This window comes from Podarcis liolepis (genome assembly GCF_965112155.1).
Source record: "Podarcis liolepis genome assembly, chromosome: 8".
Lineage (NCBI taxonomy): Eukaryota > Metazoa > Chordata > Lepidosauria > Squamata > Lacertidae > Podarcis > Podarcis liolepis.
The window spans coordinates 86,752,299-86,777,777 of record NC_139560.1 but is presented as its reverse complement, the minus strand read 5'-3'; the positions used below and the strand labels follow the sequence as shown (position 1 = coordinate 86,777,777).

Genomic DNA, 25,479 nt, shown 5'->3' with positions numbered 1-25,479 from the left:
GCTGAGTTTCCCCAGCCACTCTGGGCGGCTCCCAATCAGTGTTAAAAACCGTACAGCGTTACATATTAAAAACTTCCCTGAACAGGGCTGCCTTAAGATGTCTTCTGAATGTCAGGTAATTATTTATCTCTTTGACATCTGATGGGAGGGCGTTCCACAGGGCGGGCGCCACTACCGAGAAGGCCCTCTGTCTGATTCCCTGTAGCCTCACTTCTCGCAATGAGGGAACCGCCAGAAGGCCCTCAGCGCTGGATCTCAGTGTCCGGGCTGAACGATGGGGGTGGAGATGCTCCTTCAGGTATACTGGGCTGAGGCCGTTTAGGGCTTTAAAGGTCAGCACCAACACTTTGAATCGTGCTCGGAAACGTACTGGGAGCCAATGCAGATCTCTCAGAACCGGTGTTATGTGATCCCGGCGGCCATTCCCAGTCACCAGTCTAGCTGCTGCATTCTGGATTAATTGCAGTTTCCGGGTCACCTTCAAAGTCAGCCCCACGTAGAGTGCGTTGCAGTAGTCCAAGCGGGAGATAACCAGAGCAAGATGCAGTGCGCGCACACAATTTGAATGGGAATGCCCATCAACTTTGTGGGGTTCCAGCCGCCTAAAATATTTTGTTGTGGGGGCCAAAGCCCCCACAGCCCCTAGGAGGTGGCTCTGTGCTCAGTGGAGAGGCTCAGATCTGCCAGCACAGAGAGAAAGTCAGACCAGTGCTGATGGGCAATAGGACTGAGCCAAAATGATTCTTGCCATTTCCATTTCATTTGCTCAGAATATCGAAGCATGTCTTCTTGTGGAAATCATTTATTGCAAATCATCTTCAGTTGCTTTTTATTTAGGTTGCACACCAGCATACTATTTGTTTGTGTTGCCTTTTTAATAGAAGTGGATGTTTAAGGCAATGTTCATATCCCTTTATATCCTAGAAGTTTCCAAGTGCTCATATTCCTACTTTGTTGCAAGGCGGCTTTTGTAGATATTTTTTTGGAATTGATTTGTGTGTGCGCGGCCTCCAGACACTTTAGCACACTGAGGAGCTCTGCTAATTCAAGCACACATGCCACACCACATCATAATGGCAACACAGGTAGCTGAGCAAGTGCCTCCGTATTGTCTCTTTCGGGATGTGAATGTGTACAGTATTACAATGAAGCTACATCAAGGATGCCTCTGCATCTTGAGATAGTGGCACGTGCTCCTCAACAAACACGTGTTTCATAATCCTTGGAGGCTGCCGTAGAACTCCTACCTAGAATCCTGAAACTCCTACTAGTGGGTGTTAGGGACCAGGTTGCCCACCCCTGGCCTAAGAGAAAAGGTAGAAGCTGTGCATAGCTTGTCTACTGATAACAGTGAAAGAATACTGAAGGAATGGAATGTAAACAGCTACGCTATGACGATGGTGTACTAAACACTAGAAGATCAGTCAAGCATAGAAGTTACACTAAGTCCTAGGTCGAGAAGAGAACAAAAATATTAACATAGATAACTGAAAGCAGATGCTGGCAGACCACTAATAGAAGACAATGAAAGGAGACACTGAAAGATGGTTACATGTATCCACACAGTATGAGATGGTTAGGGTTGGCTAGTCAGAAGAATCCAAGTACAGTATCTCCAAGTGATTTAAGAATGATGACAGTGTGTTGCAAATGTTTAACTGTCATAGGAAAGATTGCTGCAATTGTGGTAACTGATTGGTTATTTTGTACTCACGTGAATAGATTAGCAGTGTACTGTACAGTGGTACCTCTGATTACGAACTGAATTCGTTCCGGAGATCCATTCTTAATCCGAAACAGTTCTTAACCTGAGGCGCGCTTTTGCTAATGGGGCCTCCCGCTGCGGCGCGATTTCTGGGGCAAAGTTCTCAACCCGAGGTACTACTTCTGGGTTAGCAGAGTCTATAACCTGAAGTGTTTGTAACCCAAGGTGTTTGTAACCCAAGGTACCACTGTATAAGAGATGATGTTTGAGAACATCAAAATTGCTCTCTGCCTCTGATTTTTTAGGAGACTGACCTCTACATACGTTTGTATCAATAAGAACATAATCTCTCTCTCTCCCCCCCCCCCCCATGAAGGCATTAACAAGATTCCTCCTCTGTGTAACTATTACTACTTTAGCCCTTTAACTATGGTTTCTTTTTCTAGATTTTTTTATGACTGGAGAGACACACTGTCAGGGACTGGCTGGATGAGGGAGAGTGGTGGCAGCCGGTGGTTCAGGAGACACCTGAGGGGGAAGGGGACTTTGAACCAGCGTGGTGGGACAGGGAGGAATCTTCATCAGAGAGTGAGGGGGAAGGGAGAGGCTTGAGGTGGCCACAGACGCTGAGAGAGATGGAGAAGGAGCTGGGTCTCCTGCTTCGCAATACAGTCCTGATTCAGCTTCTCCTCCTCCCTCTTTCAGCGCAGGAATGAAGTGTCGTGAAAAGGCAAGAACAATTAAGAAACCTGAGTCACAGCAAAAAATGCAAGGAGGGAGGTATAAATAAGGGAGAGAGAGGACAGAACTTTAGCTTCTGCAACTGACCTCCTTATCTGATGGATGTGATGGATGCTGACTCCCTGGTTGCTGGGCAATAAAATTAATTTCTGACAAGTAAGTTTGCCTGCTTCTGATTACAGTGTTGGATAAGAGACAGCAGGCTTTTCCAGCAGCCTGAGAGATACTAGCAAGTGCCATAAAACCACATAAGGAGGGTGAACCAAAGAAATCAGTCATACCCATTGGCACCCTGAGCCCAATAGAGGATACAGGACACACAGTTACAACTCGGATTCCAGTGGAGGCACAAGTCCCTGTTCCAACAGAAACATTTGCTCCCATCTGAGTCCTTTAATATAAGCTGCACAGACATACATTTAAAGCACAAGAATTTGCATGTGAACTTTCCCCCCTCCTGGTTTCTCCTGGTTCCTTATTTCTTCATAAAAGCATTTATAAACCACTTAATATTAAAAAAAAATGTCATAGCTGTAAGAAAAATCTAAGTGGCCAAGCACCACCATCAATCCAGATGGTTCAGTTTCAGAGACTAATGGAATCCAATGGATTCCTGAATGCTCTTGGGGGCTTTCCAGAACATAGGGCAGAGGACCCTGTTGAAGCCCTTTCCATTATGTAACAGTGGGGATCATTGGGCTTTTGACACAGTTACCCCAAGCACCCTCTCCAGCATTGCAGAGTGAGAGTAGAAGAGTGTCATCTGTCATCAAAGCAGTCTTGCTGACTGCTCTAAACTTGGAGACTTTGGATTCTAGATTAAGGGATCTAATTATGTCTTGCTACCCTAATTCAGTCGGAAATGGCAATAGCTTCATTTTCTATTTTTGTTTATTTATAAACAGCAATAATGACAATGTATTATATAATTAGACAGCATGTAGAGCAGTAGGGAAGGAGGTAATTCACCATCACATTGCTTAGTTGCGACATTTCATACTCCTTCAGCTACAAGGGAATGACTGTCAGTCTATGTGACACTAAAGACAGGTTCCATCTGTTGTTCTATTTTTCCTCTCAACCTATCTTCCAGTTCATTTATCAGTTTCCTAGCAACCCATCTCAATTTTCTGTTCTTACATGTAATTCCTCTTTCAGTTCCTACTGAGAGGCATCCATCTTTCAAAGCAGTTGAGCTTTAATTTCTTCCCGCACAGTTTGAATCACATCAAGTCTTCCTCCTTTGCCCTTCCTGTTGCGCAACCTTGAGCTTTATTCTTGGATACTGAAAACAGTGAAGGCATTTGAAAAGCCTGCCTGCAAAACAACAGGCCACTTTTTGGGGTGGGGGCAGGGGGAGCGGACAAGCAACTAATGAATAGCTGAATGATTTGAAAGCAAAATTGTGGTGCACCTGAAGCTACAGGCATAGAAAAAGTAAAATCTGGAACATTTCTGAATTTATTTTTGTATTTATTTGAATACTTTTATCTCACTTAGTAACTAGAAATGCTCAAGGTGGTCTTAAAATAATTTTAAAAGGAACACTGAAATAAAAATAAAACTCGGAGCCAGTGTGGTGTAGTGGTTAAGAGCGGTAGTCACGTAATCTGGGTAACCGGGTTCGCGTCTCCGCTCCTCCACATGCAGCTGCTGGGTGACCTTGGGCCAGTCACACTTCTGTGAAGTCTCTCAGCCCCACTCACCTCACAGAGTGTTTGTTGTGGGGGAGGAAGGGAAAGGAGATTGTTAGCCGCTTTGAGACTCCTGAAGGGGAGTGAAAGGCGGGATATCAAATCCAAACTCTTCTTCTTCTTCTTCTTAAAATTCTTAGAAATCAAAGTCAACATCTAGAAGCATATCCAGATGCAAATGTCTACCTAAGCAACCACATACTGAGAGCAGCTCTTTAAGGCATGAATTCCACAATAAGGGGGCAAGCACCAAGAGGCGGGTTCTCAGCTCACTTTCAGAAGACAGCAGGAAGACTGCCTCCTGCACATGGGACCATCGTAATACACATGGCCATATATTCAAGAGCAGATCTGTAAGACGCCCTGGTCCAAGTCATTGTGGATGTTCAAACTCAAAAACTTTGAACTTGGCCCAGAAAACTAACAGTCAGCGTTCTTTGAAAACTGCCATTATGTGCCTTCAAAGGTCAGTTCCAGTTAACAATTGTTATATTCTGAATCCAGTGCTGTTTCTGAACAATCTTCAAAAGACATCCCCACTGATTGAAAAACTGTTGAGTGATCCCTGAGAGCAACATTGTTCAACATTCACCTGCCCTTTAATAAAAAAATGATCTGATGGGCAAGGCATCAGAGGCTTAGTGGGGGGGGGCACATGGGGGCCATGTCCCAGGGCGCAATTTTGTGAGGGGGCACAAACAGGCACCTCCACAGCAGGGACCTTCATTGGAGCCTGGCTCCACACAAGAAGAAGCTGTGCTTTGGCTGTGGGGCTTGCGCCTGGCTGCAGCAGCTCTGCCCTCGGGTCAGGAGAATGGGTGGCAATGCTGCCCTCCACCCTCCTCAGCCACAGTGCGCCTTGCGCCTGGCTGCAGCAACTCCACCACCAGGTCAGGCCTAGGGGGGCGGGGCGGGAAACAGCATGGTTAACTCTCAGCTCCTCAGCTTCAACATAATTTTTTCCCAGACAAATTAAGCACAATACCACAGCTGTCTTGTGTCTGAATATCTACATCCTCTATTAGGTAATAAAATAAATGCAAGAATGCTGCCCTCAGCTTTCCACAGCTAGAGAGAGTGGGAGGGGGGATAAGACAATGTCGTCTTTTGACAGGACCCAAAATAGTGATAATCTATGGGCTGCTTCTCTTATTAAATTGCAGAGCTACTGGATGACTCCCACAGGTTATTCCTGCGTCTGAAAAGATGCAGCAGTGCCTTGGATTGATATTAATAATCCAAGTAACTGCAGGCTGTTCCTAGCCCTGTTTTACTCAATTCAGATTCACATATATATGTTCAAATGTATATAACTGAATGCCATGGATGGTGTTTGGTTCTGTATACATGGTGCTACCAATATATCAGCCAGATAGGTGAGGTATAAATAATAAATAATACATTAGTAGTAGTAGTAGTAGTAGTAGTAGTAGTAAAAAGGGTGATCAGGAGGGAGAGTTAACAGAGCAACTTTGCTCCTCTCCCAACCCAGATTGGAAGACTAGTGAGGAATCAAATTGTTCTTAACAACACAGTCTCAATTCTATTCTAAAAATGAAAGGGAGGGACATCACTATTTTCTAGCAAAATTTAGGTGGGTAGGTAGCTGGAATTAGAAGAGTAACTGAAGTATTTAATTTCAACAGGACCAATGTTGAGAAGCTAAAACAACTAGAGAGGTAGGTGATACTGTATATACAGAAAAACATGTGGAACTTATTTCAATCAACTGTGCAATAATTATAAGCAATTTGCATAGGAAGCACAGGTCCCATACCAAATTGGATAAGTAATAATCTTTAAGTGTATTTATCCACAGGGTTTATCTTTGCTGCTTAATATCAAAGAAAAATCAGGAGAGAAATATTTGTGATACAAAATTACTATCCTGGCCAATGTAGTGGTTGCATTAGCATAACACCCTGACTGAGTAAAAAGCCACTTAAGGGTCATGTAGGAGAAACAGAAAGAAAGAGATCAAATGGGGTGAATGCGTTCAAAAGGCCAGGTGAAGATGAAAGAACCTGTGGATGTACTTTAAATGCTTGTCAGAGCTGCTTGAAGATCCTAGCTCACAGAGGATCACGCTAGCCAGCGATCATTAAGTAAAAGTCTTTATTGAGTTACAGTTTCCATTCTCACGCTGCTGCGCGCAACTCTACGTCTAGTAGCTAGATCGGCGAAGCTCCGTCTGAGTCTCCGCCCCGTGTGCACCAACTTAATATCCTAGCCCGGCTCCACCTTTTCCGCCTGACTGTCCTCCTCTGGGTCCCTCTACCCCCCGGGGTCTCTTCCTTCCGGGATTCTTCTGACGCTGACCCCCCGGACCCTCCTGTCTCCTTGCGCCGGGCTTTAGGACCTGGCTCCCTTTCCGGGCTGCTTACTGCGCCACCTTCCTCTGCATTTGAACTTGGCGCGCGCGCCCAACCTTCCACTTTCCGCTTAACCGTTTCTTCGCTCCCCGATGGAGGTGTGGCCACTCCTGACTCGTGCCCTCCCTCCTGTGGTGAGCTGCCAGCGCTTGCCCCCTGGCTCCTTTCCTCTTCCCTGCTCTCTGGCGGTGACGCTGGTCCCGATTTCCAACTGCTCTCCTCTGAGTCCCCTCTGGCTCTATCTTCCTGGGGTGCCCCCCTAGACTCCCCCCTTGCCCTGGCCACTGGTGCTCCTTTCTGTGAATCCTCTGATTCACTGGAAAGACTCGGAGATCTCGGGTCGTCGTCATCACTCATCTTTTCTTCTGCCTCCTCCCCCTCGCTCTCTGTTTCCTCCCTTGCCCTTGCCTCTGCTCCTAAACCCCTGACAATGCTCAACAGTTTTAATCATTTTAGTACATAAGGTGCGTGCATCTGCACTATGCCAACCCATGTTAGGTTTGACTGAGAAGGGAGATAGGCCAAAAACAAAGCATTTCCTCTTTGCATAAAGCTTGCTGGTACTGCAGAGTGAAAGTCAGATCCAGGAGATTGTGATGCCCAACTCCCCTGCTGCCACTCAGACAAAGGAGAGACGTCCCCTCCATCCATCCATCAATGCAGGAATTACTGGAACCACCTGTAGACACTGGTGAAATCGTGAGTCTGGTTGCATTTCTCCACCCTTTCATGCAACCCCAAAATCTGATCCATAGGGTCCCCATCCAGATGGGGCAGGGGCACATGGGATCTGCTGTGGGGGGGGGGGGGAGAAGAATGAGGAGTCCTATTGCAGGAGGGGATCCCTGCTTACAGTACATTGGATCCTACCCTCTATGTTGCTGAGGCTGGGTTTCATTCTGCCTTTTTACTTGTTAGCAATTCTGAATCAGGGCCAGAGACAGAGAAGGAAAACAGCTGCAAGGCATTACAGGGGCTACTAAAGCTAATCTGATATCCTTTTTTTAGAAGGTAGATGGTTTTCCAGATAAAATTAAATTCAGCAGATTGAATCAGTTTAAAATTTCACAGAACATTTGGTTACATATGATGTAAGAAACTATTATTTCTGCTTTAAAGGAGGCATGTCAAATATGTATTAAAGGGACTTTTTAGGGTTTTGCTTAAAAGCAAACAGTACAGTTGAAGAAAAGAAAGCAGTGGATGTAATCAGTGATGGGGCCCACTTTATTAAATATTTGCATATTTTACAGAAGCCTGGGGGCTGAGGAGAAATGTTTTGGTTAGAATCTAACCATTAGATGACAGCAATCCCAAGCCATTGTTAACACAGATTATTAGGAAATTGCACAGGATGAATTGGTTGATCTCAAATTTGTGGAATAATACTAATTAAATTCAGTAATATAAGATGTACGCAGAGAAAATAGCACATTTTTTGTTGCTGGCTAGGAGCTCAACAGAGAAAAGAATTCTAGGCATATTGGCTGATCACTTAACTCTGGCTCAGCAATGCCATAGAGCAACAAGCAGGGCAAATGTAATCTCTGGATGTGTTCACACCTTTAGATCCTGTAAGAAACAGCAAGCAGGCAGGTGAAGTTACACAACTGGAAAGAGGGAGAAAGTTATGAGGCAGGGCTTAAGAGCTAGATATCAACAGTGTATGTCCAATATTGAAAGCTGCAAGTTTTGATGAGATCACTAATAGAGAACATGTGTGTAATTTCTCTTGGAGAAGCTACTCAAAGATGCCACAAAAGGAGTGTTACAACTTTGCTCTATTAGCCACCCTGAAAGTCCAAAGTTGCCAAGAAATGAAACTGGGTTTTATATTTATGATAAGCCAGAAATGAGTGGAAAGCTATTGCTGAGGTCTTAATTCTTCATCTATGGTGCCTTAACTGCCTCCTTTCTTCACTCAGATACATATTTTACCTTCACAATTATTTATGGACAGAGGAATCCTACGGCCGTGGTGGTGGTGCTGGAATTATGTGGAAGATAAACTGCCACTCCCTAGGCCCTGCCAACTCACACCAGCTAGGAAGGGAGGGGCAGGGGCGGATTTTCCAGGTGTCCCTCTCCACCAGTTAGCCCTCTCAGAAAATTCTCCCCTTATAGACTCTAATGGGAGAGAAAACAACTGCACCAGCTCCAAGGCAAGCATACATTTTTCAGCCTGAGAGTGTAGGGGAAGAGGGGACTCCAGTTCTGGTGGGTCCAAAGTGCTCCCCCAATGTGCCCCTGGAATGCCCCACATGGTGATGGCCTCTGAGCACAAACCTCCCTTCTGGGAGTTCACATTTGCTTCCTTGTTTGTTTATTTAAAAGCATTTCTATGCCATGGTACAAAATTGCTTTACAGTGTAATCTACAATAATAAAATACAGTAAATTATTTAGAGGCAATAAACAAACAACAGAATTAGCATGATATACATTTAAAATACCTATTTAAAAAGCAAAGAATTTGTGTTTTAAAATATAGCAGCTCCCCCATACTATCCAACATCAAACCAATTAAAATGCCTAAGAGAATGAGATGTCTTCTTCATCTGACACCTAAAAGACAATAAAACAAAAGCCTCCTTGGGTGGGAGTTCCACAGCAGGGGTGCCACAAATGAGCAAACTACCCACTTGGCTATTAAACAAGAACCCTGTTTCAAATGTCTAATACTGAGGAGACAGTGCTTGCTTTATGGCACTTGCTTTGTAAAAAAATATAATAAAAAGGTGAATAGAAAATGAAAGTCTGTGAGCAGTTCTGACATCAAGCATACTATACTGTGGCAAATTGTTGCTGTAGACATTGAATGAAGCAGAATAATTATGACTGAATTCTTACAAAGTTCATAGGACGGTCAGGCCACATATGTCAGCATCCAACAACAGAAATGTTTGATGAGAAACTGGCAACCAGGAAGCCGTTCCACAAGTATGAAAATTGATTTGTAGAAGCTTCAAGTTACCAGCTTGAAGCAGAGAAATAGGAAAGGAAAACAACCAGCCAGCACGTATCGTATTTCCTTTGGCACTTCCAATATACTAAAATCTTCATGAAAAATAATCCTATCAAAAATATCACAATCCTTTCCCACACAATTAATACCACTTTATTCTCTGTGTTTATCTGTCTATTCCAAAAAACAGGAAACGTGGTATTTCTATGGGAATGAGGCAAGAGAGAAAGGGGTACACATTCCACACATACCATTTGGACATGTGGGGGGGGGCATTTACTATAAATGGGGCCATGCAGAACATGAGCACAGGAACTCTGGACCCCAGCCCTTATCTCATGTATACAGCTATTAAAGGATCTATACTGCACATCTTAAATAAAGTTTCCTTCCATTGTACACCCTTTTTTGTATATCATAATGTATTTAAAACAAACAAAAACAAACCACATTTGTGTCAAAGCAATGTGCATGAAAGCCTTGCTCTAATGTACTCACAGATATTCTCATATATTCTCGACAACTACACACCACAATGCCGATACATAGAGCTGTGGCGGGAAAGGTTACTAATTCTGTCCCAATTGGTACTGCAGCTGATAGTGGTCTTCCCCAGCACTTATGCCCCCCACTCCCTTGAACTCACACTTTACAGTTCCTTACAGGAAATCGAAGCCCTTGGGTTAATGGTGTCAACGGTATTTATTATTTATCAGGTGTTTTGAAAACTGCCTTTCAGTATTATCACTCCCAAGACAACTAACGAATCAGATAAAACTGATAAAAACACATAAGAACAGTAAAAACAGCAGACTAGAAAAAGCAAAAATAAAATTGTAGCAGAAGAATAAATCCAATTCACTTGGGCTTTTAAGAGTTCTCGTTGCATGGTGCTAAAAAGACGTAATGATAGATGCCAAGTGAAACTCCCTGGGTAAGCTGTGAAATTGCTGATCTTGTAACAAAAATACATAAGCTGTCCCTAAATTGTCCATACCAGACGATTGCAAAGTAGTGCATATACCACCAATTTTAAAAGAAAGATCTAGGACCATGAGCATAACTTCTGATCCTTGTAAATTGGAGGAAAGCATGGTTAAATATAAAGTTATCAATCATACAGAACAGCCTTCTCCAGCTTTTCTAGATGCTTGGACTACAACGCCTATCAGCCCTAGTTCAGCCCACATGACCAATGGTGTTGGATAACCAGTCTCATAAAACCAACAAAAAAAGGTAAAGGTAAAGGACCCCTGACAGTGAAGTCCAGTCGCGAACGACTCTGGGGTTGCGGCGCTCATCTTGCTTTACTGGCTGAAGGAGACGATATTTGTCCGCAGACAGTTTTTTGGGGGTCATGTGGCCAGCATGACTACTAAGCCACTTCTGATGAAACCAGAGCAGTGCACGGAAATGCCGTTTACCTTCCCGCCGGAGCGGTACCTATTTATCTACTTGCACTTTTGACGTGCTTTTGAACTGCTAGGTTGGCAGGAGCAGGGACCGAACAACGGGAGCTCACCCTGTCTCAGGGATTCGAACCGCCAACCTTCTGATCGGCAAGCCCTAGGCTCTGTGGTTTAACCCACAGCGCCACCCGCGTCCCAACATGCTTAAGTCTAATTAGTGCATGATGTGGTTAATACCATAGAGCAGGGATATCCAACAGGTTGATCACGAGGGATCACTGGTAGACCCAGTGAGGTTTTGGTAGATCGCGGTCGATTGCTGGGTCCCTTTCCTTAGCACTGGTAAAACAGACCCCCCCCCCTCCCTTGTTGCACGATCTGCAGAACTGAAGACGGAGTTTACTCAGTGAGGCTGTTTGTTTCCGCAGTGATCTTTTGATGAGTGGCTGTTCCCCTTTCTCCCTTGATCTTAGGCTCAAATTCTCAAAAATTGGGGGCTTTTCACCTCCCTATTAAAAAAGCTCAACAACTTTGACCTGAATCTGTGTGTCGAATGGAGTCTCTTGCGAGTTGGCCACCCTTGCCATAGAGTAAGCTGCCTTGCCAGGCTTAGTCTAGGTCACTTCCCCTCACCTTGGGAGGAAATAGGTAATCAAGCCTATTGTTCACCTCCAGTCTACCTGAGAAACTCAACGTTTGAAGATGTTAGAGCTGGTTGTTCCAGCTCAGCTATATGGCTCTCACCAGCCATTCTTGAGTTCCTATATCAATACGGTAATTTAGGAACTTTCACCTCTTTGTAACTAAGTGAAGTTTTATTGCCTGTGCAACCTCTTTTCTGAAGCACATGAATCTGAACTTTGGAAAGATTGTAAGTAAAATATTTTTAAAATTACCAAATGTCTTTTCCTATGCTGGGGGAAGAGGGAAACTTGGGGGGGAGGACTTTTTAAGAGGACATTTTGGAACTCACTTTAAAGGGCACATATTTTAAAGGTCTAAACACCTATGTTTCTATGCTTTACTTTGCTGCATATTTTGTGATTTTAAATCTCTGCTAGGGCTCTCTCACCAAAGGGCACTTGCCCCAAACTTGGACCTTGGCCTTTAGGGATTCTCCTTTCTATATATTTTTCTCCTGAGCCAACTAATGGTCAGTGTAGTGGTAGTCTAGAAATATCTGGAGGGCCCCAGCTTGGAGAATGGCAGACATAAAAGAACAAGCCTTGCTAAAGGAGACTCAGTGTGGCTTCTGACTAACCTTTCAGAGTTCTTTGAAAATATCAAACAGAATGTGGATAGGGGTGATTCAGCAGGCAGAGTACTTGGACCTTTAAAAAGCTTTTGATAAAATCCTCATTGAAGGCTCCTAAACTGCACTTTATCACACGATAAAAGGGACGGTCCACTTATGGATTAGTAGCTGGTTTAATTAGAACTGGATGCAAAGAGTAGAAATAAATGGATGGATCTCACAATGGAATAAAGAAGTAAAATCTCCCCAGGTTTCTACAGGTGCTTTTAAAGTGGTTCATAAGTGAACTGGCTTTTAGGGTGGAAAGTGAGGTGGCCCCAATTTTCTAAGGCAGTGAAAAACAAAGAGCTCCCAAAAACTAGGTGAAGAGGCAAGCAGGAGCCACGCGGGCACGCAGAGGCACTGTCAGGAGGACCGAGCCTGAACCCAGGACCTCATCAGTGGGGGGGGGGGGCGGGGGGCAGGGCCAGGGAAGAAGCTGCATGGTGGTGGCAGAGAGGTGGGCGCACAGTGGTGGCGCCTCTCCCTCTCAGAGAATGAAAGGCGAGGAAGCTTCTTGCAAATGCTGCTCTCCCTCCCCGTCCCAGGAGCAGAGAAGTCCAGGCAGCCCACTCTGGACACCCTGACATGGAAGGAAACACTGCCGAGATTCAGGCAGGTTGGCTAAGTGTGTGCAGGACTGCCTGCCAACAGCGCCCCTCCTTCCAACTTGGCACATGTGGCCCTGTGCCCCAATCCACACCTGGCACCAGATGGCACCGGTGGGAAGCATTTTGTCAAGTGTGGTGGCACTTCCTTGGTGACGCAGCTCAGAGGTTTTTGTGAGCAAACGTCAGGTGTAATCTTTGTCAGCTTTAGCCTTGGGTTGGGCTCAGCAGTCCTCCCATTTCTGTATTTGGATTTGAGGGTGACAAGTGATGAAAATCCTATCTCGTAAAGGGATGTGAAAAATAAAACACTTTCCCCATCATCATCCAATGCATTATGAGAAACATGAGGCCTGGTCTAGGGCCTTGCTAACCTTTTAATAATTCTGTCCTCCATCATCATATCAAGGAAAGTAAGTGTGGAGCTGAGTACAGATAAATTTCACTCTGCTGCAGCCTTTCCACAGGCCTCCCAAATGGAACTCACAGACCATAGTTTAAAAACTTCTGCCTTAGCCCATAGTTAATACCATTTCGATCAATCAATCTTAGTCAATCTCAAACCTTTTTTGGCATATGGACAAGATTCTGAAAGGTTCAGTACAATAAAACCAATTAGCAGAATCTGCATCTAACAATTAAAATACTGTTGTGTTTTGCAGCAACCTGGCTACTATCTCCATCTTATCCCCATCCCGAGTAAACATTAGGAAGGTCACCTTGCATACATCTGACTGCCATTCCCTGCTAACAACCAAATGATTAATGAACTAGACTGAATTGTCTGATACAAGCGGCAGTGCAAAAGAACATGCACAACTGGTTCTATATGGATCTTCAAATGTCTCAAGGGCTGTCACATGGAAGAGGGAACAAGCTTGTTTTCTCCTGCTCCTGGGACTTGAACAAATGGCTTCAAGTTGCAAGACAGGAGATTCCAACTAAACATCAGAAAAAACTTTCTGACAGTACAGTAAGAGCTGCTTGACTGCGGAATGGTCTCCTTCAGGAGGTGGTGGACTCTCCATTGGAGGTTTTTAAGCAAATTTTGGATGGCCATCGGTCAGTGATGCTTTAGCTGAGATTCCTGCATTGGCAGGGGGTGGGACTAGATGACTTGGGGTCCCTTCGGACTTTACAATTCTATGATTCTATGACTCTGTCCACAGCAGCATAGTCTCTCTGTGAATCGTAATACCATTTCCATTTCTACTGTGTGTGCTTCTCATTCTTGCATACCGGGACAAGTGAATTGTTGTAAGTGTAAGCTCCAGTCAAGCAATGTAGTTGAGATCATAGAATCATAGAATTGTAGTGCTGGGCAGTACCAAGGGTCATCCAGTCCAGCCCCCTGAAAACAGACATTCCTTTGAGGCGACCGTAACCTAGGTTTAAGGTGCTCTTTGGCGACTAGCATTGGTGGTCATTAATCTGAAGATACCCAAGTATGGATCACTGTGGCTGAGCTACCTCTGCTTGGGAGGAGGAGCAGCTGGCACATCAGCCTCCGTTGGTGGACGGCACATTGCGTCACAACTGTCTCTGGGCCTTCAGTGACATTTATCTGGGTCCCCAGACAGCAAACATGATCCTTTCGGTCAGAGGAGTAGAACCTTGTCCCTTCCAATAAACAAGGCCAAGGCAGGAGGCGGTTAAAACAACAGGGAATGGTCGCTGAGGTGACCACTCATTTACCCATTCAGCTATAATTTATCTTTGTGGCCATATTTTGATGCACATTGGTGGGCACCTTGCTAGGAAAACATCATTTTAGGTTGCTGTTGCTTTCAAAAACCACAAACACATGCATGGAGGGAGCACCATCCTTAGCAATTTAACCAGGTCTTGGTCCGTACATAGACAATGCTTTGTTTTTAATCTGTGGCATTCTTAATTTGTTTGTCACCACAGCACTTAGTTGCAGCTGGCTAAATCTGCAGAAGCTTAACAGAACACTGGCATTTTGTTTCCTCTCAGCTTCCAACACCAGTTTATCACCATGGCACCTCCCTGAATAGGCCTGATATCAATTCTGCCATCTACTGAGAGCCTGAGAACACTTTCTTTTTAAATCTGTTGGCACTTTAGAAACTACCATGGAAATTCTTGTATAAACCAAGAACCCTTTGGAGGATGCAATGAAACCCAAACCTTTAAAGTCCTCCCTACTTTTCTAAAATAAAAAGCAATAATTAGGACCAGGAGAGTCTCCCAACCACCAAATATATTAAAAAGAAAACTTTGTGTGTTAAAAGTTTTCTTGTTTAATTTTTTCTAGTTAGGGTAAATAAGCTTTATTGCACTAGCCAAAGGTCATGACAAAACCATACAAACACTTTCAGGAAAAGAAATATCTATATAACTGTATATAAAAAGCAGAGCCACTGCCTGAATAATCAATATCATAAAATGAAGATTCACACATAGAATGGGGACTCCACACAGCATACAGTATTTTCCTATTTAGAGCTCTGAATCTCCCTTACTGCAATTTTGTCCAGGTTCTTCTTCCTGATCTTACTTGCCGCCAGTGCAAAGAGGGCCACATTGTAAGTTACTGGAGCATGAGCATCACTGAGCAGCCAGAGAACCCTCTCCATCAGGGAGAGGCAGCGTTCCTGGACAAACAAGGTATTTGAAAAGTGCCTCCTAGGTTCTGTGTATAGCGGGCAATGTGATAAATAATTTTGGACACTCTCCACCTGCGGTTGCCACAAATACAAAGTCTACCTGCTTACGGGACCCTGTTATATGCCCTTGCAGGTCAGCAGAAGGCATTATGTGTTAAAAGTTGCTTCTTTTTTTCTTCCTTAGGCAAATCAACCACTGAGAGCAGAACAATGTGTAGACAGGCAAGGGAGGGAAGCAGGTTTTCCAGGTGCGCTGCTGCTTTCTCAAAGCTGCCCACAACCAGCCTCCCTCCACAATACGGAGTGAGGGCAGCCCAGTTGAAGGGCTGTTGCCATGGCTGAGGTGAGGAAGCAAGAAGAGACTCTCCCTGGTGAGTCCAAGTCTTCTTCCCTGGCCTCTCTCTCCACCAGCGGCAACAGCATCCACTGCCTGAGAATTGCTCTTTGGATGAGGTGTGGAAAGGAGCAAGGAAGGCAGAGATATCCCCCCCCCACACACACACACTCACAGGAGAGCTAGAGGGCAAGGCTGCTGTCTCACGCAGCCTGCAACTTCCTGCCATAGAGAGAAAGTAAAACCACAGGAGTGCCACAAGGGTGGGAGCAGAACCTGCCCACAGCCCCTGAAGCTGCCACCTTCATGGTCAGTTTTAATTTACACAGAGGCTGAATCTACACATAAATAAAAAAGCTGTGAAAATGCTTTTTTTAAAAAAACATTTTAAAATATATATGGAATTCCCCATAAGCTCACCTGCACCATCTAGCGTCACATTTGTATAATGCACTTAAGGTGCACTTAAAATGTTATCTTTCAGCTGTACAATGGTACCTCGCAAGACGAAAAACTCGCAAGACAAAAGAGTTTTTCGTTTTTTGAGTTGCTTCGCAAGACAAATTTCCCTATGGGCTTGCTTCGCAAGACGAAAAATGAAAACGTCTTGCAAGTTTGTTTCCTTTTTCTTAAAACCGTTAATACCCAGGGTGACTTCGAGGAGGAACTCATAGCACACGGTATGGTAGCCTTTTTTGAGGTTTTTGAAGACTTTGGTGATTTTGAAGACTTTGGGAAACTGTGCTTCGCAAGACGAAAAATTCGCAAGACGAAAAAACTCGCAGAACGATTTAATTTCGTCTTGCGAGGCACCACTGTATAGCTAAGTCCCCAAAAGATATGTTTGGCAGTGACCAGTGCTTTTTTTCTGGAGGACGCAGGGGTATGCATACCCCTAAACATTTTGTGTTGCCCCAACCGACCGACCAACGGACGGATTGACATGCCAGCTGTCTCCACAGTAGCAGCGCAGACTGGAGCTCCATCATTCTCCCCACCAGTGCCCGGAGAGGGGAGTCTGGGGCAGCCGCGGTGAAGATGATGGCACCACCACTGCTGCTCCTCCTCTTGCCGGGCTAGAGTAAGCCAGCGAGCACTGGCCCCTCCTCGCTCAAGCCGCCGCCACCAGGGGCCTTCCCGTCCTCTCAGCACCACCGCCACCTCAAGTCCCTCGTCCAGGGGTTGGGGGAGGGAGGGGGAGCAGCCAAAATGAGAGTACCCCTAAACATTTTTTTAGAAAAAAAGCACTGGCAGTGGCCATTCATTCCCCTGCCCTCCAATAAGGTGAATGGCATCCATTCACTTAAGATGGTGGGGAGAATGAGAGCCCTGATCTCAGGGACACCGCAGCCAGCTCCAGTCACATATCACTGCCTGCTCCATCCCAGCAACAAGGAACACAGGGTGAAAGTTGTATTTAAGCCAGCACCCTTGCTGGCAAACAAAATGAGCTTCTCCCATGGCGGCTGCACAGCACTGCAATTATGAAGCGGCAAGGAGCAGCTGATGGCAGCTGGGAGGACGACTCATCAAAGAAGGAGAGCCAGTCTGCAGCTTCAAGAACAAAACCCTCTTGCAGGCGGGATGGGGGGGGGGAGCAGAGGGGAGCAGCTGGAAGGAGGAAAAATAAGGAAGGGAAAGAGGCAGGAGGCACCACTAGAGAAGCCAGGTCTGCCAGCCCTCACCAGCCATAGTGGAAGTAACTAGGGCAACTCTTTACCTTACCTTCCAGCAGACTTTCCTTGGGGCTGGAGTGGCAAAACCACATCCTCCCCTGTAATATTTTTCCTGTCCCAGTCCCCGCCCCCCATCTTTTTCTTGTGTAAGCCCCTGCTAAGGCACAACTCTGGAGTGCCACAGAAAAGGTCATTGCCATCTACACAAAGACAAAAGGATTCAGTTGTCTTATGCCTGTACAACTCCCTGTAATGTGACCCTTGGGGCCCTAATAACAGACACCCTGAAGCAATAGCAAATCAGCCTCCCTTTTCCGACATTAAGGTCTGGATTCAACTACCTTGTACCTTTAGTGAAAGCCAGCACAAGGACTCCCATAATGGGGCTTTTCTCTCTCCTTGCCTCGTGCCACCCCCAGGCCTCCCCAAATCTGCTCTGGAAGGTCATGAGTGTTAGAAAAACACTGGGGCCTAATTCGAATAGTAGAATGTCTGGCATCTGGTGGGTGTGGCTTTGGTGTTCTGCTCCGGAATTGGCCCCTCCCTTTGTGTGCTCAGTTAAGTTCAGTTAGAGAGACAAACTGTCATTCTTCATTCTTGTCTCATTCCTGCCTTATGATGCCGTTTTAGTTTCCCTCAGATAGTATGTTATTGTGCTACAATTTTCTTTATTATTAAAGCTTTGCTTGACATAAACGTGAGCCGCTTACTTTGCTGAAAGAAAGAAACTCTGCTGAAGAATGGTGGAATATTAAACTGGGTGTGAGGGGATATTTTAATCATCCCACCTTCCACAGCAATGAGAACCCCCAGAACAGCACACGTGGGGAAGGGGAGATCATCCCATTAGAAGAAATTACAGAATTAGCTCCTTAGCATGAGGCTAAATTCCAGCCAAATTCACTGGGTCCCAGGGACTCCACTCCAACTGTGTCCTAAGTGCATTATTTTCTTAATATGTTGATGGTTCCCACTGAATTCTAAGGGCAAGTAGACTAGCTGTTAGAAGAAGCACAGTTTAGTGATTAAGTCCTCCCACCAACAATTCCTTTACTTTTTACCATGTAGGTGGATGGCGTTCATTTACTTGTATGTCCAAAAAAAAAAGTGTGTGACACATGTGGCAGTGCTTGTACAAAATGCCCTTGACACTGGACATGGCCTCTGTGGAGAAGGACCCTGCAGTGGTAGAACTGGGCCTCTGTCCACAGCACACAGAAAGACTCTTTGCACCCCTTCATGGGCTCCCACCACACACTCCACCAACCTCTACCACAACCTCTCAGCATGCCTGGCATTTTGATAGTACCGATAAAATTTAATCACAGGGGTTTTAAAAACAAGCAACCATAATCTCAGTGTTTCCATGTTGATAAAATTACAGAATTAAGAGAGATGCTGCAAATGCCTTCAGAAGCATAGGTTGTATTTTGCCACAAATCTTGTTACTTCTGCGTTGCTCATGCATGATAATCAGTAATCCATAATGGACTGGATGGGAGCCAACCAACTGATGCTCAGCCCAGGAAATCAGAGGCGGCTCATCTGCACTAGGAGGTTTGATTTAACCTGTTCTGGGTTAAGCCTGAAGCAGAGACAGTGAGTGATGCATAAGCATTTAGCACATGTTCCAAAAGAAGTACATATGTTTTTATTTTCTCCAGTGTTTCTGGACTAAGCCCATTATTTGATCTACTTCATGAATTTGTATCTTGCCTTTTAGGAAAACTTTCTTACAATAAAATCAGCTTACAAATCATATTCTAAATTACGCAGCAACATATACACAAAACAAATGTGCAGCAACATAGAAACATTATAATTATAACCAATAACACACAGTCACAAAACACTTAAACTGCAGCAGCCAGACAGGATATTAAAACATTAAGATTATTGTTATTATTTATTAGTTGCTTATTGCACAAATGTCTCTGACCGACTTACAGCATATTTTAAAACCTAAGCCCAAGGAAAAAATGCACAGTATTACTACACAAAAACACATACATTATTTTTAAAAAATACACTGAGACATATACACAAACATAGGACCCAACTGCTAGGGACAGTGGGGGCTTCGGCCACCACAATAAAATATTTGAGGGGGCCGGGCCCCCACCAAGTTGATGGACATTCCCACACAAATGGTGTGTGCGCACTGTGTTATATGACTGATTATGCAGGGCAGCATTTATCTGGGCCCCCACAATATTTTATTCAAGTTGGCACTCTTGTACACAAAACAACACTCCCCAATAACAGTAGCAGAATGCTCTGATAGCATGCTAACAGCACACACAAAAACATGAGATCACAAAATAAATTTGCACCACAGTAACAGCAATCCCATCAAAATCCTTAAGGGTGTACACCTACGGCCTTGGAAGAGAGCCACAGGAGCTTGCTGCTGTCCCTCTCACAGGTGAGGGACAGAGAGGAAAGGGAGATCTGCAGACAGAGCAGAGATCTGTTGCCACTGTGGAAGCCACCAGTGCCCAGCAGAGCCATAAGTACTCCAACTGGGATAGGAGGGGACAAAGGGCATACAGAGCCATGTTTTTGGGGTGGGGGTTAGATGTGCCCACATGACACATCTAAGCCCCTCTTTTTTCCTCCAGCCTTTCAGCCTGGTTAGTTTGACAACAGCAAGGGTTGGGATCGGTCAGTTCTACTTCTACACACACCCCTTCATCAGACTGGTGTGTAAAATTACAAAAAGGCAGTAGTAAACAAATAAATGTAAATGGCCACTTAAATGTGGTAGACTTGTAAAAATAGTTAAAGGCTATTGGGAAATTATATAGAATGAGATTAAAAAGATGTTCAGGTTGATGATTCCCAAGACACCCAAAGCTTTTCTTATAGGAATTATAGATAATGATGTACCAAAAGAGTTGGTTAACTCATTTATGTATATCATAGCAGCAGCACGAATACTGTATGCCCAAGGATGGAAAGAAGTTCCAACAAAGGAAGAATATGTGGAACAGGCAAGATTAACAGCAAATATTAGAGATCAAAATGACGAAAAACTCCTTTGAGGTCTAGAAACCTTTTATTGAGTATTTAAAGAACTAACTATAGCAAGATGAAATTGCATGCAGGACTTGAAATATGAGCAAGCAACAGCATTAATTACTAAGATAAATAGGTTAAAATTGATGTATTGAATAGTATATGCGAAATATGCAGCATTCAAGAGTAAATATGGAAACCATGGAAGGGGAGAATGGGAAGTCAAAGGATAAAGTAATTTACAGTACATCTTAAAATTTGTAAAGTTTTTTCTTTCTGTGTGAAATAAGAGTTAGAAAAAACAAAATAAAATAAATGGGCACTGAGGTGGTGTACTTCCCCCAGTGCACAAACACATGCCCCCCCCTCCGGGCGCCATGAAGGCATGTTCTGCCGCGGAGTATGAATCACACTGAAGTAAATGGAATCTTAAGTAACTTGCAGTCATCTCTTGCAGATTTCCCCCCATTAAAATCAGTGGATGATTCAAATATAGACTAACAAAAGTGCATGAATCTAGTAAGAAATTCATCACATCCATTAAGAAGCATTAGGTGGGGTGTGCGTGTGCATATATGTATTTGATCAAGGTTTTAAAGGTTAATCATCATTAAGGTTGCAGTGTTTAACACTGTTAAAAAGTATTGAGTTCAGTATGGTTTACTTTTGAGTAAACCTGTGCAGAACGGTACACGTAAAATGTAAAGGCTGTAAAAATGCTTATAAAGCAAACTAACGCACCCAAAACTGCACATCCTGAGCTAATTTACTTGCCCATTTACACAACTAAAACAAATAAGATAAAATAAGGCTAGAAGAGATCTGAACAAAATTAAGGCTCTGGAAGTTTACAAATAGGTTCCACTCTTGAAAAAGAAATACTCCCCTGTAATCTCTAGTTATTATTAAAATTGTAACATCAGAGGAGTATCCATTGCTCCAAACCTTTAAATGTCTTTCCAAGTTTTTCAAGCTGCTCTTTGAAGAAAACAAAAGAAATAAACAGCAAGATGTGACTCTATCTGACCACATACTGAGTGCATGAGACAATAACATACCTCCACAAAGAGCTCTCCAATACTTTGCCCATATCACTGTGGTAATACTTGGTAAGGATCAGAATCACCTAAAGGAAAACAAATGAATAAGAGAACTAAGGCATTTATGTCAGACAACAAAAATAATAAACAGCAGCATGCAATAAATAAATGTCAAGACTTTGAGTTCTTAAGAGTTATTTTATGTTTACCCTCATCTAAGACTGTCCCACTGAAATCAGGATTGGGTGGTAAAAATGTTTTTTTTAATAATAATGAATAAAACCACAAGCAAACACAAGAACTATGCACATACTACAATTGAACTATTTTCCGAGCTTATATTTACATAAAAAGGTAAAGGTAAAGGGACCCCTGACCAGTCCAGTCGCAGACAACTCTGGGGTTGCGGTGCTCATCTCGCTTTACTGGCCGAGGGAGCCGACGTTTGTCCGCAGACAGTTTTTCCGGCTCATGTGGCCAGCATGACTAAGCTGCTTCTGGCGAAACCAGAGCAGCACACGGAAACGCCGTTTACCTTCCCGCCAGAGTGTTACCTATTTATCTACTTGCACTTTGACGTGCTTTCGAACTGCTAGGTTGGCGTGATCTTCTGATTGGCAAGCCCTAGGCTCTGTGGTTTAACCCACAGTACCACCCGCATCCCCTTATATTTACATAGCTAACATATATAAGAATTAATGGTAGGTACTCCCATGTCAGTATGTATGTATATATATATGTGTGTGTGTGTGTGTGTGTGTGTGTGTGTGTATATATATATACACACACACACACACACACACATATATATATATATACACACACACACACACACATATGTATATGTGTGTGTGTGTCAGATGTCAGCCTAAAAGCAACACACTAACCCACAATTTTTTTTGTTTTGAATATGATAAATTATTTCTTTGCTAAATTGAGCTTCTGTGAGAGTCTACAATAAATAAATAAATTATATTATTGAAATAAGGTCAGAAATGCATAATGCTCAAAGAAATAAAAGATTAATTTATTGGTTACTTCATACTATTCAATAATATTACAAAACTATAATTTTAGAACTTTACAGTCCATCTTGGCAAGTGGGCTGCCACTTACTATCACCATCAAATGTGGGCCATATATTCAGTGGTGAAGCTGCATGCTCCGCTACCAGGGACGGAGAGCAGGCGGGGTGTGGCTGGTGCCCCCCGGGGAGCGGGGCGTGCATCCCAGGGGCGTGGCACACATTCTGGGAGCATGATGCGCTGCCTGTGGGGGCATGGCGCCCGGCGCGCAGGTGGGTGGCAACATGTGTCTGGGGGAGCCACCGCGATGGCAACCTACTGGAATAGTCCGCTCCCTCCGCACTCCTGTTCCTCTGCCAGTGCATATATTAGGTACTAACATCCACAGGATAATCAGTATTATGGGGGGAAACCATTGTTTTTAAAGTAGCTGTATTATTTACTGATAATGAAAGCTTTTGAGTGGACGGTTTTTCATTTAAGCAGTTATGGAGCAATCAAGGCCACATCTGCACCAAGCATTACTATATCACTTTAACAGTGGCTTCCCCCAAAGAATCCTGGGAACTGTAGTTTGTTAAGGGTGCCAAGAGCTATTGAGAGACCCATATTCCCCTGACAGAGCTACACTTCCCCAGTTTCCTGTGAAGAGGGATTAGTTGTAGCTCTGAATAGGAGTCTCTTAATAATTCTCAGTGCCCATAAGAAACTACATTTCCATATTCTTTAGAAATTGGATTTCTAAATAGGTAAAAATTTAATGTTATAATATATTAAGATCAAAGATCAGGATAATAAGGAGGGAAAGAAATTGCTGAATTAATTAATTAATTGAATTGGAACACAAAAAAGGGAGGTATGAGGAGGTCAGGGAAACAAGGATATGAATGTAAGATATGGAAAGATTGATTTTTTATTTTTCCTTTTTTCCTTTTTTCTGTAAGTGTACTTACTTTTTTATTGTGTATTTTTCTTGTATTTTTATTTTTGTCTTTTACCTTTGTATTTCTTGTTTTTATGTAATTCCTTTTTCTGAAACTTTAATAAATATTTTATATAAAAAAAGAAACTACATTTCCCAGAATTCTTAGGAGCAAACCGTGACTATTAAAGTGACACGATAGCACTGCAAATGTATGGTGTGAGAACCTCAGAGCGGCTTATAAAAGAGTCCCAGAAAATATTCCAGCCAGGCACTAAACAACACAAGAGACTATTAATTATCTGGAAAACTCAAGAATCACTTAATAAAGAGTTACAGTTTGAAGCATTGAATTAGATACCAGTAGCAACTATGGAAAATATGCCTAATCTGTTTGGTTAAATGCCCTTATGCCTGGCAGCTGAAGTCAGAAACCTTCTCCCTAAAACCTAACCAGAACAATGAACCGAGTAGAGGAGTTGTGTAGGACTAAAACAACATGCACATATTCAAATGCCCTATCTAGATAAATCATTTTCTGATTTAATATAACGATTAACAAATTAAGCAAAAGTGACTCTTGCTAGACACAGAGAATAACAGGCTTGAGTGGTTTATCTAAGAGTTGACAAACACAGGTTTTCAGCAGCAAATATGGTTAGATTGGGGTTTAATGCTGCAGTCTAGCGGATATCTAGACTGCAGCCAACAAAGGTCCGTATAGTAAAAGCTTTGGTTTTCCCAGTAGTGATGAAGTGAGAGCTGGACCATAAAGAAGGCTGATCGCCGAAGAATTGATACTTTTGAATTATGGTGCTGGAGGAGATTCTTGAGAGTCCCATGGACTGTAAGAACATCAAACCTATCCATTCTGAAGGAAATCAGCCCTGAGTGCTCACTGGAAGGACAGATCCTGAAGCTTCGGCAGTCATCTTTGAGAATTCCTGGAGAACAGGCGAAGTCCCAGCAGACTGGAGGAGGGCAAATGTTGTCCCTATTTTCAAAAAGGGGAAAAGAGAGGACCCAAATAATTATCGCCCAGTCAGTCTGACATCAATACCAGGGAAGATTCTGGAGCAGATCATTAAGCAAACAGTCTGTGAGCACCTAGAAAGGAATGCTGTGATCACCAATAGTCAGCATGGATTTCTGAAAAATAAGTCATGTCAGACTAACCTGATCTCGTTTTTTGACAGAATTACAAGCCTGGTAGATGAAGGGAACACAGTGGATGTAGCCTACCTTGATTTCAGCAAGGCATTTGACAAGGTGCCCCATGATATTCTTGTAAAGAAGCTGGTAAAATGCGGTCTTGACTATGCTACCACTCAGTGGATTTGTAACTGGCTGACTGACCGAACCCAAAGGGTGCTCATCAATGGTTCCTCTTCATCCTGGAGAAGAGTGACTAGTGGGGTGCCACATGGTTCTGTCTTGGGCCCGGTCTTATTCAACATCTTTATCAACGACTTGGATGATGGACTCAAGGGCATTCTGATCAAATTTGCAGATGACACCAAACTGGGAGGGGTGGCTAACACCCCAGAGGACAGGATCACACTTCAAAACGACCTTGACAGATTAGAGAACTGGGCCAAAACAAACAAGATGACCTTTAACAGGGAGAAATGTAAAGTATTGCACTTGGGCAAAAAAATGAGAGGCACAAATACAAGATGGGTGACACCTGGCTTGAGAACAGTACATGTGAAAAGGATCTAGGAGTCTTGGTTGACCACAAACTTGACATGAGCCAACAGTGTGACGCGGCAGCTAAAAAAGCCAATGCAATTCTGGGCTGCATCAATAGGAGTATAGCATCTAGATCAAGGGAAGTAATAGTGCCACTGTATTCTGCTCTGGTCAGACCTCACCTGGAGTACTGTGTCCAGTTCTGGGCACCACAGTTCAAGAAGGACACTGACAAACTGGAACGTGTCCAGAGGAGGGCAACCAAAATGGTCAAAGGCCTGGAAACGATGCCTTATGAGGAACGGCTAAGGGAGCTGGGCATGTTTAGCCTGGAGAAGAGGAGGTTAAGGGGTGA

The 25,479-nt window shown here is 43.8% G+C and overlaps 1 protein-coding gene across 1 annotated transcript in view; it reads right to left on the bottom strand.

The window, feature by feature from the left end:
* The window catches only part of SORCS2 (sortilin related VPS10 domain containing receptor 2), a gene marked incomplete at its 5' end in the record, with an annotated part of 130,671 nt that overhangs the window by 92,910 nt on the left and 12,282 nt on the right, over nt 1–25,479 (bottom strand). The window contains one exon of the mRNA XM_083519074.1: nt 21,504–21,571. Coding sequence (XP_083375200.1) covers nt 21,504–21,571 — 68 coding nt within the window. The remainder of the gene's footprint in view (nt 1–21,503; nt 21,572–25,479) is intronic.